This window comes from Gadus morhua, chromosome 5, assembly GCF_902167405.1.
Source record: "Gadus morhua chromosome 5, gadMor3.0, whole genome shotgun sequence".
In the NCBI taxonomy this organism is placed as follows: Eukaryota; Metazoa; Chordata; class Actinopteri; order Gadiformes; family Gadidae; genus Gadus; species Gadus morhua.
In genome coordinates, this window is record NC_044052.1 from 14,108,975 (window position 1) to 14,125,566 (window position 16,592).

The window sequence follows — 16,592 nt, forward strand, 5'->3', positions numbered from 1 at the left end:
TTAAATGAATAAGAGGCTGTCTCCACAAGGGAATATGAGGCTGTTTCCATAGTGAATAGGAATTAGAGGCTGTTTCCACAAGTACATATGAATTAGAGGCTGTTTCTACAAGTATTTATGAATTTGAGGATATGCACAAATGGATATGAATAAGAGGCTGTTTCCACAAGCGAATATGAATTAGAGGCGTTTTCTACAAGTGAATATGAATTAGAGGCTGTTTCCAGAAGTAAATATGAATTAGAGTCTATTTCCACAAGTGAATATGAATTAGAGGCTGTTTCCACAAGTAAATATGAATAAGAGGCGGTTTCCACAAGTAAATAGGAATTAGATGCTGTTTAACAATTGAATATGAATCAGAGGCTGTTTTCACAAGTGAATACGAATTAGAGGCTGTTTTTACAAGTACATATGAATAGAGGCTGTTTCCACAAGTATGTATGAATTAGAGGCTTTTCCAGAAGGGAATATGAATTAGAGGCTATTTCCACACGTGAATACAAATTAGAGGCTGTTTCCACAAGTAAATATGAATAGAGGCTGTTTCCACAAGTGAATATGAATTAGAGGCTGTTTCCACAAGTAAATATGAATTAGAGGCTGTTTCCACAAGTGAATATAAATGAGAGGCTGTTTCCATAAGTAAATAGGAATTTTAAGCTGTTTCCATAAGTGAATACAAATTAGAGGCTGTTTCCACAAGTGAATATAAATTAAAGGCTGTTTCCACAAGTCAATATAAATTAGAGGCTCTTTCCAAAGGAATTAGAGGATAGTTCCATAAATGCGTATGAATAAGAGGCTGTTTCCACAAGTGAATAGGAATTAGAGGCTTTTCCAGAAGGGAATATGAATTAGAGGCTATTTCCACACGTGAATACAAATTAGAGGCTGTTTCCACAAGTAAATATGAATAGAGGCTGTTTCAACAAGGAAATAGGAATTAGAGGCTGTTTCCACAAGGAAATATGAATTACACACTGTTTCCACAAGTAAATAGAATTAGAGGCTGTTTCCATAAATTAACACAAATTAGAGGCTGTTTCCACAAGTGAATATGAATTAGAGGCTCCACAAGTAAATATGAATTAAAGGCTGTTTCCTCAAGTAAATATAAATTAGAGGCTCTTTCCAAAAGTAAATAGGAATAAGAGGCTGTTTCCACAAGTAAATACAAATTAGAGGGTGTTTCCATAAGTAAATAGGAATTAGAGGCTGTTTCCACAAGTGAAAATGAGAGGCTATTTCCATAAGTGAATAGGAATTTGAAGCTGTTTCCATAAATTAATACAAATTAGAGGCTGTTTCCATAATTTAATACAAATTAGATGGTGCTTCCATAAGTAAATTGGATTTAGAGGCTGTTTCCACAAGTGAATACAAATTAGAGGCGGTTTCCACAAGTAAATATGAATTAAAGGCTGTTTCCACAAGTCAATACAAATTAGAGGCTCTTTCCAAAGGAATAAGAGGCTAGTTCAATAAATGCATATGAATAAGAGGCTGTTTCAACAAGGGAATATGAATTAGAGGCTGTTTCCACAAGTAAATATGAATTACACGTTGTTTCCACAAGTAAATAGAATTAGAGGCTGTTTCCATAAGTAAATAGGGATTAGAGGCTGTTTCCACAAGTGAATATAAATGAGAGGCTGTTTCCATAAGTAAATAGGAATTTGAAGCTGTTTCCATAAATTAATACAAATTAGAGGCTGTTTCCACAAGTTAATACAAATTAGAGAGTGCTTCCATAAGTAAATTGGAATTAGAGGCTGTTTCCACAAGTGAATACAAATTAGAGGCTGTTTCCACAAGTAAATAGGAATTAGAGGCTGTTTCCACAAGTTATTACAAATTATAGGCTGTTTCCATAAGTAGATATGAAGGCTATTTCCAAAAGTAAATACAAATTTGAGGCTGTTTCCACAAGGAAATATGAATTAGAGGCGGTTTCTATAAGTAAATATGAATTAGAGGCGGAATAGTGTACAGCTACGAATAAAGTATCGTAATGGCCCCCCGTTGCGATACTACAGTGGCATAAATATTTTGTATGGGATTTAAGTGTCTTTCATAGAAATTTGTTTAGGATGTGGTGCATGGTAAAATGCTTTTTAATGTATCAAATTTGTGAAAAAAGTATGTATACGTCTATGTGTAAGGTCGTCTTAGAACGGATTTCAAATTAGTTAATAAACTGATACCCTACAGTAGACCTTGGGTTTTCCAGGGTCTGTGGTCCCACCTGCCACCACACTGGGTCACTCTCGTAGATCATTTGGTACGTAGGACCACTAAATGACTTGGTCTTATTCCAGATACACATTCGACTCACTGTTGTAGGAAAAAAACAGCCATCGGATCATGGAACAATCTCCTAACCTTGTCAATAAACAGGCACCAAAAAAGGGTTGTTACGGAAATACAGTCAAGCACTGAAATGCAATTATTTTCTCGAATCATTTTCTTTTATTTAGCTCATCATTTACACTCAAACAATGAAATGGCCTGTCTTTATTGATGTATTAATAGGTTCTACCATATATTTATTGTTGTTTTGTTCACAGGCTTTATTAGCAACACAACCAGGGTCACACTAAAATTTCAACTCAACTATGATAAGATACCCATTGGTTCACATTTATCTAACAGGTGGTTACACTGTTTGAAATTAATTTCCAATACCCATTTGGTTCCTCTTTTTGTCCAGATACACTTTTCAAATGTAAATATAAATGGTTGTGGCTTTGCTTTAGCAAAGCAATGGTTTGCTTAACTTATTCTTAATATTCGTATCTTCTATGCCCTGCGTCATCACGGCACAGTCTGTACCCGGTGGTTTTAATCAGAGAAACACTTTGACTCTCAATGAGCTGGGAGGATTTAGTTTTCCTTCTAGCATCATGCATGCACATTATGTGTCCAAGGCAAACAGTAATGTAAGTGCAAATTAATACAGTGGTCCAGCAAATTCATGAACTAATGACCCCCTTCCACTTGCTATGACAAGACCAATGATAACCACCCAGTTACCTAGTAACCCCTCCCCCGGGATTAGAAGTATTAGGTCAGGACGGAAGGATGATTAGAGTGTGTTTTGACTTCTCGCCGTGGGTACTGGTCTTTTTTCCGAGTGATTATGAGCCAGGTAGCTAAGTGGCTGCTGATTCAGAGAGATCTCCGATAAGGTTGTAGGATGTTATCTAATCCCAGCAGTGTATATAGTCTCAGGGGGCGCCTGTACACGGTATTGGAGCCACTTCCCCAAGCCAGCATCATCCAAGAGAACAGGTGTGTTGCTGCTGAATTCGTACTTCTCTACAATGTTATTATATTGTATCATTTAACCTATTTTTTCAAACAAAATGTCATAGTTGAGAGTTTATTTTTAACCAATCTGTTAATGTCCCTGCTTGATATTATAGTTAACATTCACTTCCACCATGACGGCTTCAATGAAAAGTGCCACGCTATCTGCTCTCCTGCTATGTTTCCTCCTCTACATCGCGGACTCGTATCAGAACACAGACATGTCACGAAGTAAGATATCTGCTGTCCAATTACACTGTCCACTATTAATTCAACATTTTATTGTATTTTTGTATGGAAATGTGATACACTTACAAATTAAGAAACCTGGCTGTGGACTGATGTCGTATTATTAACAGGGCTTAATAGAATATAGCCTTTGCATATGTGTGCTTTGCAGGGTGCATGTTTCCCATGTATATCAACAGAGTCTTTGTTAGGAATATCCACGTTTTCATTGTGGGTTATTAATGTAAATGATTAAGAGTAAACAGATTTTTCATCAGAATGACGGCAATCATATAAACCTCACCTAAAGTTTTCATGTACCTTGTTTGTTAGTTGGTTTATTAATCCGGGGTCATTGATGGTTTCCCAGTGGGCTGCGGTGAATGCACTCTGAGGAGAAACCCTCTGTTCTCTCGGGAGAGACCGGTGTACCAGTGCATGGGTTGCTGCTTCTCCAAAGCGTTCCCCACTCCCCTGAGGTCCAAGGAGGCCATGATCGTGACAAAGAACATAACATCGGAGGCCACCTGCTGTGTCGCATCACGTAGCACTCCGGTATTCATCAACTATTTCCTGAAGTTTTTTTCATTATGTTCAAGAGACTGAAATAAACTTATATTGTAATGACTTATTATTAAAGCTGTAACACATGAGATAAGATACACATAATGAATCCAGGATGGACTATGTGTCCTCACACAGCAGCATAATTACAGGACAGTCAAAGCATTTAAAAGGAGATAATAAAGTAGAGGCCATCGTTATTATACGCCCACTGTAATGTGGCAAAGCTTGTACAGTATGTGATGCAGCACATGAATGTATAACCAGCTAAACTCCCGCCTGCTTTTCTCTGTCCTCTTTCAGACCAAGGTTACCTTAGGAAACGGAAACACAGAGTTGGTGAAGAACCAGACCGCCTGCCACTGTAGTACCTGCCGTTACCACAGACAGTAGAGGTGGAGACTGCAGCTCATCCCTGATCTGGAAAAGAAGTTCAGCAACAGATTGTCTTCATGATGTGCGCGTGCCTTCACTCTTCTAAATGTCTGTAGCTCAACATGCACCTCTCTTGTGTAAATACAATAATATCTCTCGGTAGATTAAATGATAAATTATAGAAATAAACTTTATCAAAACATGTAGACTACATCTTCACTTCTTTGGTGTGAGCAATGGTATTAGGTACCTGTTGATGTCAATGTTATGCCGGATTATTGACAATAATCAATCATCAAAATCAAATGAAAATGTTCCAAAAATATATTACATGCAATTAAGCTCACCTTGTTAACCATGTGCGAAAAGTTATTGGAATAACCAAATGTGTTATGGGATATTATCCATTGGTTGATTCGCAACACAAACATTTTAATTGTTTTTTTAATATATATTAAGAACCTAAAAACTATTCTTTGTGTATTAGTTATATTGATTGCTAATTGTATTAATGTGTGTATTTATTGTCTGTTTGTACTTCCACTGATCTATAGGGCTCATTGCATAAAGAAAAGCTCTCTAAATAAGTTGATTAAGTGAATACTTTATGGTGTAACAATGTTACACCAGTTCATGTATTTTGGTTCGACCAACCAAATACATTCACGGTATTTGTCTCTGGCTGCTGAGTTGTTTGGAGATATAATATGTTATTCTGTATTGTAAGTGTGTCTTATTCAATTCAAGAAATAAATGCATAACATGGTTGAATTCAGAACACATAGAAAATTAGTAGATCATTTTGGTCATACATTATCAGCATTCAGTATTTCCCAGGATCATTTTAACCATATTCACTCAAATGCCTCATTAAAACTTGGAGCAAGTGGCAATAAAACCAAAGGTTACCGACCATAAGACTGGTCTATAGTATAAGGTAGGGTGCTGGGTAAACGTCGGAGCCTAGTTTGTAGATTACCATCTTGTGTCATTGTAAGGTCATTGATGCTTTGTTGACATCAGAGAATGTGGAGCACACACTCTGGCGCTCCCCTCCCCCTCCTGCGTGCCCGTGCGTGTGCGCGTCTGGCGACGTAACATCTGTGCGTACGCGGTCGTGATTGTTGTGAAGATGGCGGAGGGGGAGACAGAGAAGGAATATGATACACGGAAAACTATCGAGGGACTCCGAGAACGTTTTCAGAATTTGACCGCAACACTAAAAGAAAGCTCGGGATCGTCGTTGGAGGCCTCTTTGCATTTCTGCCAGGAGTTTTGTCAAGTAAGCTTGTTTCCTCCGCGTCGTCCCAGCCTGCAGCCTCCTGCTTCCTGGCCGAGGATGCGCGTGTACGTCGGCTACAACAATGTAGCTAAGCGGCTAGCAAGCTAGCTGGCTAGCTAGCTAGCTGCCTTTTAAGATGAGATGGAAAACCGTTCCTCTGCTATTTGACCCGTCCGTTATAACGCTATGTGCCAGTTGCCAGTGTTTATGTGCGCATTGGTCGGATTATCGTGTGGAGAAGTGACCTTGATGCATGAGCGTTGATCCCGCAGTGGTTTTCCTCCGGGCCGGAGGTCCAGATGAAGCTAGCTGGGTGCAGGTCCCAGTGGTCATGCTGGGAGGACGGGGCGCTAGCGACATACTGAAATAATCCATGCATGTTTGCATTGCATTTGGGTTAATGAATGGCACTGGACATGCACGTTCAAACCGATTTTTGTTGAATGATTCTTGCAGATCTTAAATCGTTGCATACATTGTCTACTTTTGATAGTCTGCGTTATTTCACGAAAGAAAAGAGCAGTGATTTTTTTTTTTTTAAACAAGGTGTTAGCCAAGGCCGCATGCCCCAATTACCGTAGTTCACGATCACTGGACTGTAAAAGCTCAGGTTCCATGCCCCAATAACCGTAGTTCACCATCACCGTTATGTACGAGCTCAGGTCCCATGCCCCAATTACCGTTATGTACGAACTCGGGTCCCATGCCCCAATTACCGTAGTTCACCATCATCGGTCTGTACGAACTCGGGTCCCATGCCCTAATTATCATAGTTCACCATCACCGGCCTGCAGAACTCGGGTCCCATGCCTTAATCAGCGTAGTTCATCGTCACCGGCCTGCAGAACTCGGGTCACAGAAATAAACATTCCTGCAGTGGACAAATACATGCATTTTATTCCGGAAAGTGATCACCACGATGTCTCATAGCTTCATTTTCACTTCCCATCATAAAAACTGTAGCTGATGGGAGTCAGTTATAGAATACGTTTCGACAATATCTACACGAATTCAAAGCCGTAAAATGAATTCCATTTTGAGGTCCTGATGAGAATTCTTATGCATTTCCATATAGATTTGATTTGATGTGTTTTACTTTACCTTAATCCAAAATATGATGATGGTTGCTTGGTCAAATCTTGTAGAAGTTATAAATGTGCAGATATAACCATTGCCACTCTGAAGTGTTAAGCTCATTAAGGATCTATCTTATGGCTCAATGACATGGAAGGGGAAATTGATGAGGAGTCATTAAACAAACAAATCAATGAGCAAGAATACAATATAACGTGGATAAGAGGTTCATCATTACATGATCCATTTAAAAAGTACATGTACACTACAAACTTAATGTGATCTACCAAGCTGTTTCTTTTAAGTATGCAATTATAGTAACCTTTACCAAAGGTTTATTGTAATGGACTAGAAGAAGAAATTAGAAACTTGATCCTAGAATTAATCTTTTATCTCTTTCCATTATTTTTCTCCATTGCATTTAAAACTTTGCATTTCCTTTCAGATATAGAAACGGTCTTTGACAATTAAAGTGCAAGTTCTACCTACCTTGGTTTTCTAAAGTAGCAGATGATCAGTTCTATGTGGTTCTTACCTGACTTTCATTGCTTTACATTGTATACCATTATGAATGACTTTCTTATGGTCTGATTTAAAGTTACTTTATTCACATCGAGGTATAGATGTTGTATTAGTGGTACCATCATTAATGGCCTCTATTCCCTGGTGTTTACATTGGTATGGTAGGTCTTAGTGGAGAATGCTGGTCGGTGGAAGACGGATGAAGACCCCCTGCCCCTGCTTGAGGTCTACACTGTGGCCATACTCAGCTTCGCAAAGGCCACCTCGTGTCTCTCCTCTGAATGTGAAAATGTGCCACTTCTACTTGAAAAGTTAGCACTGTGAGTACGGTATTCTGTCCAATCCAGACACTGCATACACTTGTTAACAGCTCTATTTCACTGTTCTACCCAAACCCAAAAGTTTCCTTTCCATTCTGTGAGTGTAACGATCCATGTAGGTGTTTGCTTGTGTGTTCAAATCTACTTGGTGTGTCTGTTGTTAAGCCATTCAACCATGTTGTTAAAATAGATAAATATGAGACGGTAAAATATAAGACACACCGGCATGATTAAAAAGGGTTAAATCCTGGGGTTGTCCACAAATTTCCTTCATGTTTACAGAAGCACCATCAAGGACCCTGCCCTCATTCTCCTTCTCTTCCTTGTTATTGTGATGTACAACTTCTGGCCTTGAAATTCGTATATTTAGATCCATTAGACATTTCTATGCATGGTGTATTGTATCTGTCCTTGAACTATATATTTTTCTCTGCTGGATGGTGAATTCACAGGAGTTGTGTGGAGTTGCTACTTTTACTGCCCCAGCACGTCCCTGTTGCCTTATGGGAGGAATTCCAGTCCTCCATGAAGGTCAGTTTAAAGATTTTAATTTTTTATTCTCCTCACCTCAACTCCTGCCTTGGTGATGAAATCAGATATTGTTGTTAAATGGTTGCAGCACTCTGTGGCGTCTAACCATCTGCCCGCTTTCCTTTCCTTCCCAAGTTGGCACACAGCCTTTCTCAAGAGACGGGTCACACTCAGCTCTGCGGGCTCTCTGTCATGGCTCAGCAGGGTGGCGTGTGGGCCAACGCCACTCTGAGCAGCATCCTGGCCAACGGATCTCCTCAGACTGATCATGGTCAGTTCTGGGATAGATCCCAGTGGGTGTTGCCCGGGATCATCATACAACCAATGCACAGAGCATTAAACACAATCTGATACTCCATTGAAGTCCCTTTTTGTTTCTTGTGCTCAGCATTTTGCTAGCATTATTTGCAAGGGAAAGGTGTTGCAAAAAAGTATTTGTTTGGAAGAAGAGATGTGGTTTCTTAGATCCGTTGTGAAGCTAATGTTTGAATGAGTAACCGTTTCCCTCTGCTTCAATCTTTCTTTTTTAGTACATGAATTTCTGGAGTTGGAAGGTCCTATGCTGCTCAACATGAGACTAAAGCATCTGATCAAAGTGGACAGTATTGAAAAGGCTGCGGTCCTTGCTAAGATATGCTCAGAGTACCCGGGATATGAAGGAAAAGGGAACTTTAAGCAAATCTACTTGGTTTGCATCTGCATGACGAAAACTCAAGAGCAGCTCACGGAAGAAGTAAGTGATTTAGTTATCCTCACCAAGCACCTGTTGAAGATCATGTTGTCAAAAGAATTGCTTTTGGTTTTTCTTGCATGGTAATATGGTGTTTTCCTTTTTCAACAATGTAATAGTTTACCTCTACTATGTTTCTCTTTACGTTCTGCTCCTTATAATAATTGTGTATATAGATATTGTACGCATTATTCCCACGTGTAGAAATAGTGTGATTCTTCTTCTATACCCATCCCTGGGATTAATGTGTACTTCATCTTTGTCTCATCCCAGATCACATCCATCGACTGTAAAGATGCTCTGGACATGATCTGTAACCTTGAGTCGGAGGGCGACGAGAAGGGAGCCTTGTGTTTATGTACTGCCTTCCTCAAGCGACAGCTTCTCCAAGAAGAGGTTTATTGTGCCTGGTGGGTTTCCAACACGGGTTCGAGCTCCGTTCGTGCATGCAAACACAGAGGACGAGGTTCTCTCTCACCCAAACCAAAGATTATTAATCTCTATCGGCGTGATTAATTAGGATGAATAGGTTTCTGAAAATGTTGGAACCAACTGAATAGATTGACTCGGCTAACATTTCAACTGGTGTTATTCTGATTTGCCAGGGAACTCACGCTGTTCTGGAGTAAGCTGCTGATTCGGCTGGAGTCCTCGACGGATGTTTTTCTGGAGCAGAGCAAGAAGATGACGCTGCTGTGCAGAAGCGTCTGTCACATCCTGTTCTTCATCAAAGTTATACAAAATGAGGTACATTTAAAAAACGTTATATCTATATGGTCTGCTTTCATGTTTCCAAAGGAACTGACTTCACGTTGTTTTTTGATTTTGTGTCTCTCAGGTCGGAGAGGTGGGGCTTCCAGTGTGTGTGGAAATGTGCATTCAGGCCGTTAAAATGACGACCAGTGACCATAAGGACAGCAAGTCTACCATCTGCAAAACTATTTACTGCCTCTTGCCAAACGATCTTGAGGTGAAGCGTGCGTGTCAGCTGACTGAGTTCCTCCTCCAGCCGACCGTGGACTCCTACTACTCCGTGGAGTCCTTGTACAACGAGCCGGACCAGAAGCCAGAGGAGGAGGGGAACCTGCCAGTCCCTAACTCTCTACGCTGTGAGTTACTGCTGGCCTTGAAGACACAGTGGCCTTTTGATCCCGAGTTCTGGGACTGGAGAACATTGAAGCGCAACTGCTTGGCATTGATGGGTGAAGAAGCGGCCATTGTGTCGTCCATAGACACGCTGAACGACGCAGAAGAACAAGAGGAGGAGAGCGCGCTGGCCAAGGCCCCGGAGTACAAGGACCTGGAGGACTTTCTGTTGAACACTACAAACGAACTGAATGAGATCACAGATGAAAGGGAGAAGAATAGAGAGGCTAAAAAACTAAGGGAGCAAGGCTTTGTCTCTGCTCGGTTTCGCAATTGGCGAGCGTACATGCAGTACTGTGTTTTATGCGACAAGGAGTTTTTAGGTCACCGTATTGTGCGGCACGCTCAGAAGCATTTTAAAGATGGTATGTATCTGTGCCCGATTTGCGCTGATAGTTTTGAAAGCCGGGAGGTTTTAGAGCCACATGTTGCTTCCCATGTCAAGCAATCTTGTAAAGAGAGACTGGCTGCAATGAAAGCTGCTAGGAAGGTTGGCAAACCAGTTCAGTCTGCTAAAAGTCCGTTAAAAAATGTAAAGGTGGCCGTAAAAACCAATCTCAGCCCTGTCAAAATAGAACCTTCAAACGGCAATTATGCCAGTATTGACACGCAAGTAAATCCAACCAGCCTCGTCACCCAGGAGCAAGGGACGTCCGAAACACAGCTCAGCCAGGATTGTTTCTGTCCAGTTCAAAACTGTTCAAAGGCATTCAAGTTTTTCCGTAATCTCATGGCTCATGTAAGATGCCACAAGGATGATGCAGAAGCAATACGTTTCCTAGAGATACAGAAGCAGAAGGTGGTGTGCCAGTATTGCAGGCGGCAGTTTGTTAACGTTAAACATCTCAATGATCATCTGCAAATGCACTGTGGGATCAAACCATATATCTGCATACAGCTTGATTGCAAAGCTAGTTTTAACTCCAATTCTGAACTGCTCATGCATAGGAAAACGCATCCAGAATTCCAGGCTCGGTGTATGCTCCCTAATTGTGGACAGATTTTTAATGAGGCCTATTTGTTATATGATCATGAGGCCCAGCATTACCTTACATACACGAGCCAGACAGTCAACTGTGCAAAGGTTTTAACCTCGCCGTCCCAATGCCTGTCTCCCCAAGGGAATCATGGTACACATGATGTGGTGAACAGTCCTCCACCATCCAACGAAGTCCTTCAGCACCCCCCAAACGTTCAGGCCGCCCCCCAGGACACCCCTAAAAAGGATGAGAAATGCTCTGCCTTCGTCCGCCTGGAACGCATTGACACAGAGGCTTATATGAAGGACGTGGCCATGGCGAGCACCTCACCCTCCAAGTCGCCACTGACCTCGCCCAAGGAGCCTAATCCTTTAAGGGTGAAACACTCCATCGAAAGCATGCTAAATCAGGATCTAGAGGCGGAAGAACCAGAGAAATGCTATACTCCCCTGACTAATCCCGCCCCAGCAACAGTTGATGCAACAGAGCAACAAGTTCAGCATCAGCAACCAACCATAGTAGTTGAGCACGTGGAGAATCCACCAGTTTACCCTGTTCCCCTCACAATAAACCATGTAGATGGTCCGCTGAGAGAAGACATGGATAATGGAGTTACTCATGTCTTTCAGAAAGTGCCACCTCAGATTCTCTCTCCATCTCAGATAAAAGCTGAGAACCCATGCTCCTCACACGGCTTTTCTCCTAGCATACCAGCTGCAGCTGGCAATGAGGAGGTCATGCATTGCTGCCCATATAAGGACTGTACACGTGCATACAGCACAAATAAAAGTCTCTCACGGCATGTGAAGAAACAACACCCTGAAATATTTGAAGATTGGAAACTGGCCAAGAAGTACAACAAAGTGGTAAAAATAACTGCAAAGAAAATCTCCAACATGGAAACGGCATCCCCCAGTCAGTCACACAGATCCCCGACTCCACAGATACCACCACTATGCAACAAGGCAGGGATGCAGCAGATGGATTATCCTCTGGGATGTTCAGGCTCACCTGCCCCCTGTTACCCTGGCTCAGTGGACTCAGTGCCTATCACTCCAATGGTGAATCCTACCCTCTATCCATCATGGGGAAGCCCAGGGAATTCTGCTGGCCTAATGAATTCAGAAGGAGCCCAGGATTGGCCTTCATCTCCTATGAGTAACTGTTTTCCTGATGTCTTTAATGTGGCTGAATATCCGTCCCGGAGTTACCCTCAGTGGCAACCAGATCTCTATCAAACTACGGCCCCTCTCCCGGCTGACCGAGACCATTCACTGGCAGCTACACACAGTGGAACCATGACACATGTTGCTTCGGATTCAACTTTGATGTCTCAGTATGTATCTAGCTCACTAATGCTTGACAATGTGGCCCAAATACACAATGGTGGGCAGCAATATGTATTAATGCAGCCGGAGGCCAGTGTTGACAGGGATTCAAGAAAGACGAATACCAATATGACGGGCCAGACCGGTCACCCCAGTAGCATTTTAACAGTTGAAAACCTTCCGGTTGAAACGTACCCCCCTCCATACAATCCGAACGCAGCAGCCAGTCTGCCTCCAGAAAAAAAGGAAGACCTCCCAATGAAATGTCAGACAGACATCCCAGAGCCCGAAGGTGTACCGAAAGCCACCTCCATCATTCCCAAGGCTACGACACCCAAGGTGGAGACGCCTGCCCTTGATCCGATCGACAGCACGGTCAAGGTTCTGCTCAGTCCACAAAGTGTTATTACCGCAGACGTCCCGTTTGAGGAAGAATTGAGTACGGTCGAAGGTGAGGCTAATCCCTCCGATGACAAGAGCAACGATGCTGATGCACCGAAAGGAAAGCGAAACAGACTGAGCAAGAGAACCAAATGGCCGGCGATAATAAAGGACGGTAAAGTCATCTGCAGGAGATGCTTCCGAGAGTTCACAAGCACCAAGTCCCTCGGAGGTCATCTATCAAAGCGGTCTCAATGCAAGCCGTTGGATGAAGTGGATCTAACGGCTGACCTACCCACATCATTCCTAGATTTTCTCAATGACCCTCTCGTCCCCGATACTAATGGAGCAATATTCAACATGACCAATGGAGAGTTCTCACAGGAAAGCTGTAGCTTGACCACTTTGACCACGCCTCACCTGATTAAAACGGAGCCCCAGAATTCAATGATAGACCCCTCTTCTGCTCCGCTTCCTTCGGCCTCCAAGGAGCTCCCGCCCAGTCAGACCAACAGCGATCCGAAGGAGAAGGAGTCCATTGCCTCCTCCCAGGCCAGGCCCCGCAGTGAAGATCACTTGATGGAAATCTCCAAGGCCTTTCAAAGGTTGGATTTAATTGAGGCTGCACAGGAGAAGTTGAAAATGGAAAAAATGGCCTTAGCTCAACATGTCGTCATCATAGACTCCTTATCTGACCATGAAAAAAGTAAGACTCAGAAAGAAAAACGCGAAGAGAAGTCCCGGGAAAAGTTACCCAAACCTTTTAAGTGTGATCAGGATGATTGTGAGTTTTCATTCATGACGAAAGAGGCATTATTCAAACACTTGGCAAAAATGCATGATTACACCAATGATAAGATAGAAGAATTGAAAAGGACTCCAGTGAAGTTTTCGCCATACCCCTGTCAGATTTGCCCTAAAACATTTACCAGAACGACGGGCTTGAGAATCCATTACGAAAAGGTTCATCGCCTAACAAAGCCAGAGATGTTGAAGCTAAAATTCAGTGCACGCAATAGGCGTGTATTCAGACTAGCCAAAGAAGATTGTTATAGCAGCCGTACCACCAGCGCTGCGGAGAATACAAGTCGTACAACGAGATCTTCACTAGGAGTACCTGGCATTAAACAAGAGCCACTTGATATAGCGATTGAAACTCAGACGGACCGTGAAGACAACGTCATGATGGTCACGGCTGCATCTGATTCTGCAGACGATGGTATTGCCTGTGAAATATTAACTGTTACAAAGTTGCCATCCCCTCTTCACTATTTGAGCGACGGGCAGAACTGTGAAATGAGCTCCTCATCAATGCCTGATCCGGCTCAAGAGGAACCCGGAGAGGCTCAAGCAAATCCGGGCCCAGAACCAAACGAGCAGCATGGGGATGCGAGCATAGAGTCGAATCCCCATGAACCATCTGACCAACCGAGTGGTTCAAAAACCTCTCCCACAAAGGAGGAGCACCACAAGAGAGAGAAGCCCCAGAAGAAGATGGGGCTGAAGATGGGCGACCTAGACAACGCCTTCAGCCCTTATAGACCGTATCGCTGTGTTCACGAAGGATGCAACGCTGCGTTTACCATTCAACAGAACCTTATCCTCCATTACAGGGCTATGCATCAGGCCTCCTTGCCCTTGACCAGAGCAGAAGGGGATTCTGATAAACACAGTGTAACGAGCGGACAAGAGAGCGTGGTAAAAGATGATGAAGTCAGATGTCAAGTAAAGGATTGTTCCAGAGTGTTCATGGGAGTCCCTAAGTTAGTGCAGCATTACCTTTTACTTCACAAATTCACACGTGATAAAGCCACTGCTATGATGTCCAGCATGAACGTAGGAACGTTTAAATGTGATCGGGAGGAGTGCTCTCTACCCTTTGAGTGTGCGGACAAGTACATTGAGCACATCAAAAACTTCCACAAAGAAATCGCAATCTCTGAGAGCGGGTCAGTGGACACGACATTTAAGTGTGAGTATGACGGATGTGATTGTGTCTACACTACAAAGTCCAACCTCCTGCGACATCTGATCAAGAAGCACGAGTACGTCTACGATCCGAAAAGCAGTGACGGTAGGAGAACCAAGTCAATAGGCCTTTTTGGCCCGGAAACCAGCCCGAAAGAAATCTTTGAAAGCAAGTACAAAGTAAAAAAGAAAAACCTAAAAAAAAAAGAGGTCAACTCTCTAGATCATTGGAGCAGCTTTGGAAAACCTGCTCTCAAATCTCACGAGGAGGCGTCCGCCCTGTGCACCAAGAAGTCCTCCCTGCAGTACCCTTGTATGATAATGGGCTGTGACACCGTGGAGCGGGCCGAGAGGAGCATCTTCAAACATTACACCACTCATGGCCTCACAGAGCGGTACATCGAGGACCATAGGAGCCAGTTTATATTCTGCAAAAAGTATTCCCGTTCCAGGTTCAAAGATGCAAACAAATCTGAAGGCATGTCCACAAGCTCTTCGTCCGAAGTTAGTGAAAACGAAGAGAGTGAAACCGAAGGCGCAAAACCCAACGGCCCGAACGCAGACGACCGATTGGCCAACGACTACGGCAAATCATCCACCGACGAGAGTTCAGAGTCTCAGACTTCCACCGTGACCGAGGGGAATAAGAAAGGCCGTCCTAGGAAGCCTGCTCATCCAACACCAGCTTGCACAGAGCGGATGCAGACCCTCAGAAACCGTCTGACTGTTAGCAGTTCCAGAGATAACTCTAATCCTGGAACTCCCTCGCCCCCAGAGGAGCAGTGTGACGAGGGTCTCCTTCCCGAAACGTTTAAGCCTTCAGAACTCGAAGATTCCTTCTTAAAGTTTATAGAAACCTCAGAGTCAACCCAAGCTTCCAAACGGAAGCTGAGCGATAGAGCCGGTGTTGAACTGCCAGCCAAAAAGCCTCACTCTGTCAAACGAAAGTCTGCTCAAAGGGGGAAAGTCTCAGATGAAATAAGTGACAATGCAAATGCAGTTGACTTCAGAAATCCCCTTAATCTCAAATCAGTTAATAACGTTAAGATTTTAGTGGATAAAACATTTTCAGATGGTGCCGACCTTTTACTCAAGCAGCTACAAAATATGAGACCCATAGTTATCATAAAGAAAGTGGTTTTGTAGTGGATCGTAGCCTGGGCTTTATTTTCAACCTCACTCAGGATTCGAGAAGGTAAATGCTGCAGAATTGTTTGTTGATGGTGCATCAGATTTCCAACTATTAAGTGGTCCCAGTTAAACAGGAAATTGACAATTTTGTACTTATGAAATATATGTCTTGGATGATTTTAAGTATGTACGTTAGATATAATAACCAGGTAATCTTTAGGGCATAGATTTTAGAAACATGTTTGTATTTATGAGCTTAGTACTGAAGAGTTTTTTTTCTTTTCTAATTGGAGACTTTTAAGAACTGTTTTATATATCCCTATGGGATTTCAAGTATTGTTTGTATTTATTTTATCCTTTCTCAACACTAGTAGACCTATCTGTAATATTTACATGTCTTCCACACAGTGTTCAATAAAATGTAACCTGTACCTTTTTGTAAATCTTGGATCGATGGATTATTTTTGTAACTCAGATAACCAGCCTCTGTTGGGACGGGACAGGTGGGGTTAGGACAGGTAGGGTTAAGATGGATAGGGGTAGGGTAAGGACGGGTAGGGTTAGGACAGGTGGGGTTGGGGCAGGTAGAGGTTTGTTAGCGTTTTACAAAGAACCAGTATAGTTTTATTTTCCTAGTGTGTTATCAACTAAAGAGCTCTAGTCTAGTTTTAGTAATGTTTTCAGGTATGGAAAACCTTAAACATACTGCCGGATCGGCCT

At 42.6% G+C, this 16,592-nt stretch overlaps 2 protein-coding genes across 2 annotated transcripts; both read left to right on the top strand.

Annotated features, from left to right (window-relative positions):
• Positions 1-2,525: 2,525 nt before the first annotated feature.
• On the top strand, positions 2,526-5,063 carry cga (glycoprotein hormones, alpha polypeptide). Its single transcript, XM_030356277.1, has 4 exons — positions 2,526-3,294; positions 3,429-3,543; positions 3,911-4,095; positions 4,408-5,063. The coding sequence occupies exons 2-4, from the start codon at positions 3,447-3,449 to the stop codon at positions 4,495-4,497; spliced, it is 372 nt and encodes a 123-aa protein (XP_030212137.1). The 5' UTR covers positions 2,526-3,294; positions 3,429-3,446; the 3' UTR covers positions 4,498-5,063.
• A 508-nt stretch (positions 5,064-5,571) lies between these two features.
• znf292a (zinc finger protein 292a) lies at positions 5,572-16,315 on the top strand. The gene is made up of 8 exons (XM_030356276.1): positions 5,572-5,761; positions 7,523-7,677; positions 8,130-8,208; positions 8,344-8,479; positions 8,739-8,941; positions 9,212-9,348; positions 9,544-9,685; positions 9,777-16,315. Exons 1-8 carry the CDS (start codon positions 5,612-5,614, stop codon positions 15,885-15,887), a joined length of 7,113 nt encoding a protein of 2,370 aa, XP_030212136.1. The 5' UTR covers positions 5,572-5,611; the 3' UTR covers positions 15,888-16,315.
• The last annotated feature ends 277 nt before the right edge of the window (positions 16,316-16,592 follow it).

Coding starts and splice junctions, on each gene's coding strand:
- cga (XM_030356277.1), top strand. CDS start 3,447: ATGACGGCTTCAATGAAAAGTGCCACGCTATCTGCTCTCCTGCTATGT. Junction 3,544..3,910: donor GAACACAGACATGTCACGAA/GTAAGATATCTG, acceptor ATGGTTTCCCAG/TGGGCTGCGGTGAATGCACT. Junction 4,096..4,407: donor TCGCATCACGTAGCACTCCG/GTATTCATCAAC, acceptor GTCCTCTTTCAG/ACCAAGGTTACCTTAGGAAA.
- znf292a (XM_030356276.1), top strand. CDS start 5,612: ATGGCGGAGGGGGAGACAGAGAAGGAATATGATACACGGAAAACTATC. Junction 7,678..8,129: donor CTACTTGAAAAGTTAGCACT/GTGAGTACGGTA, acceptor GTGAATTCACAG/GAGTTGTGTGGAGTTGCTAC. Junction 8,209..8,343: donor AATTCCAGTCCTCCATGAAG/GTCAGTTTAAAG, acceptor TTCCTTCCCAAG/TTGGCACACAGCCTTTCTCA.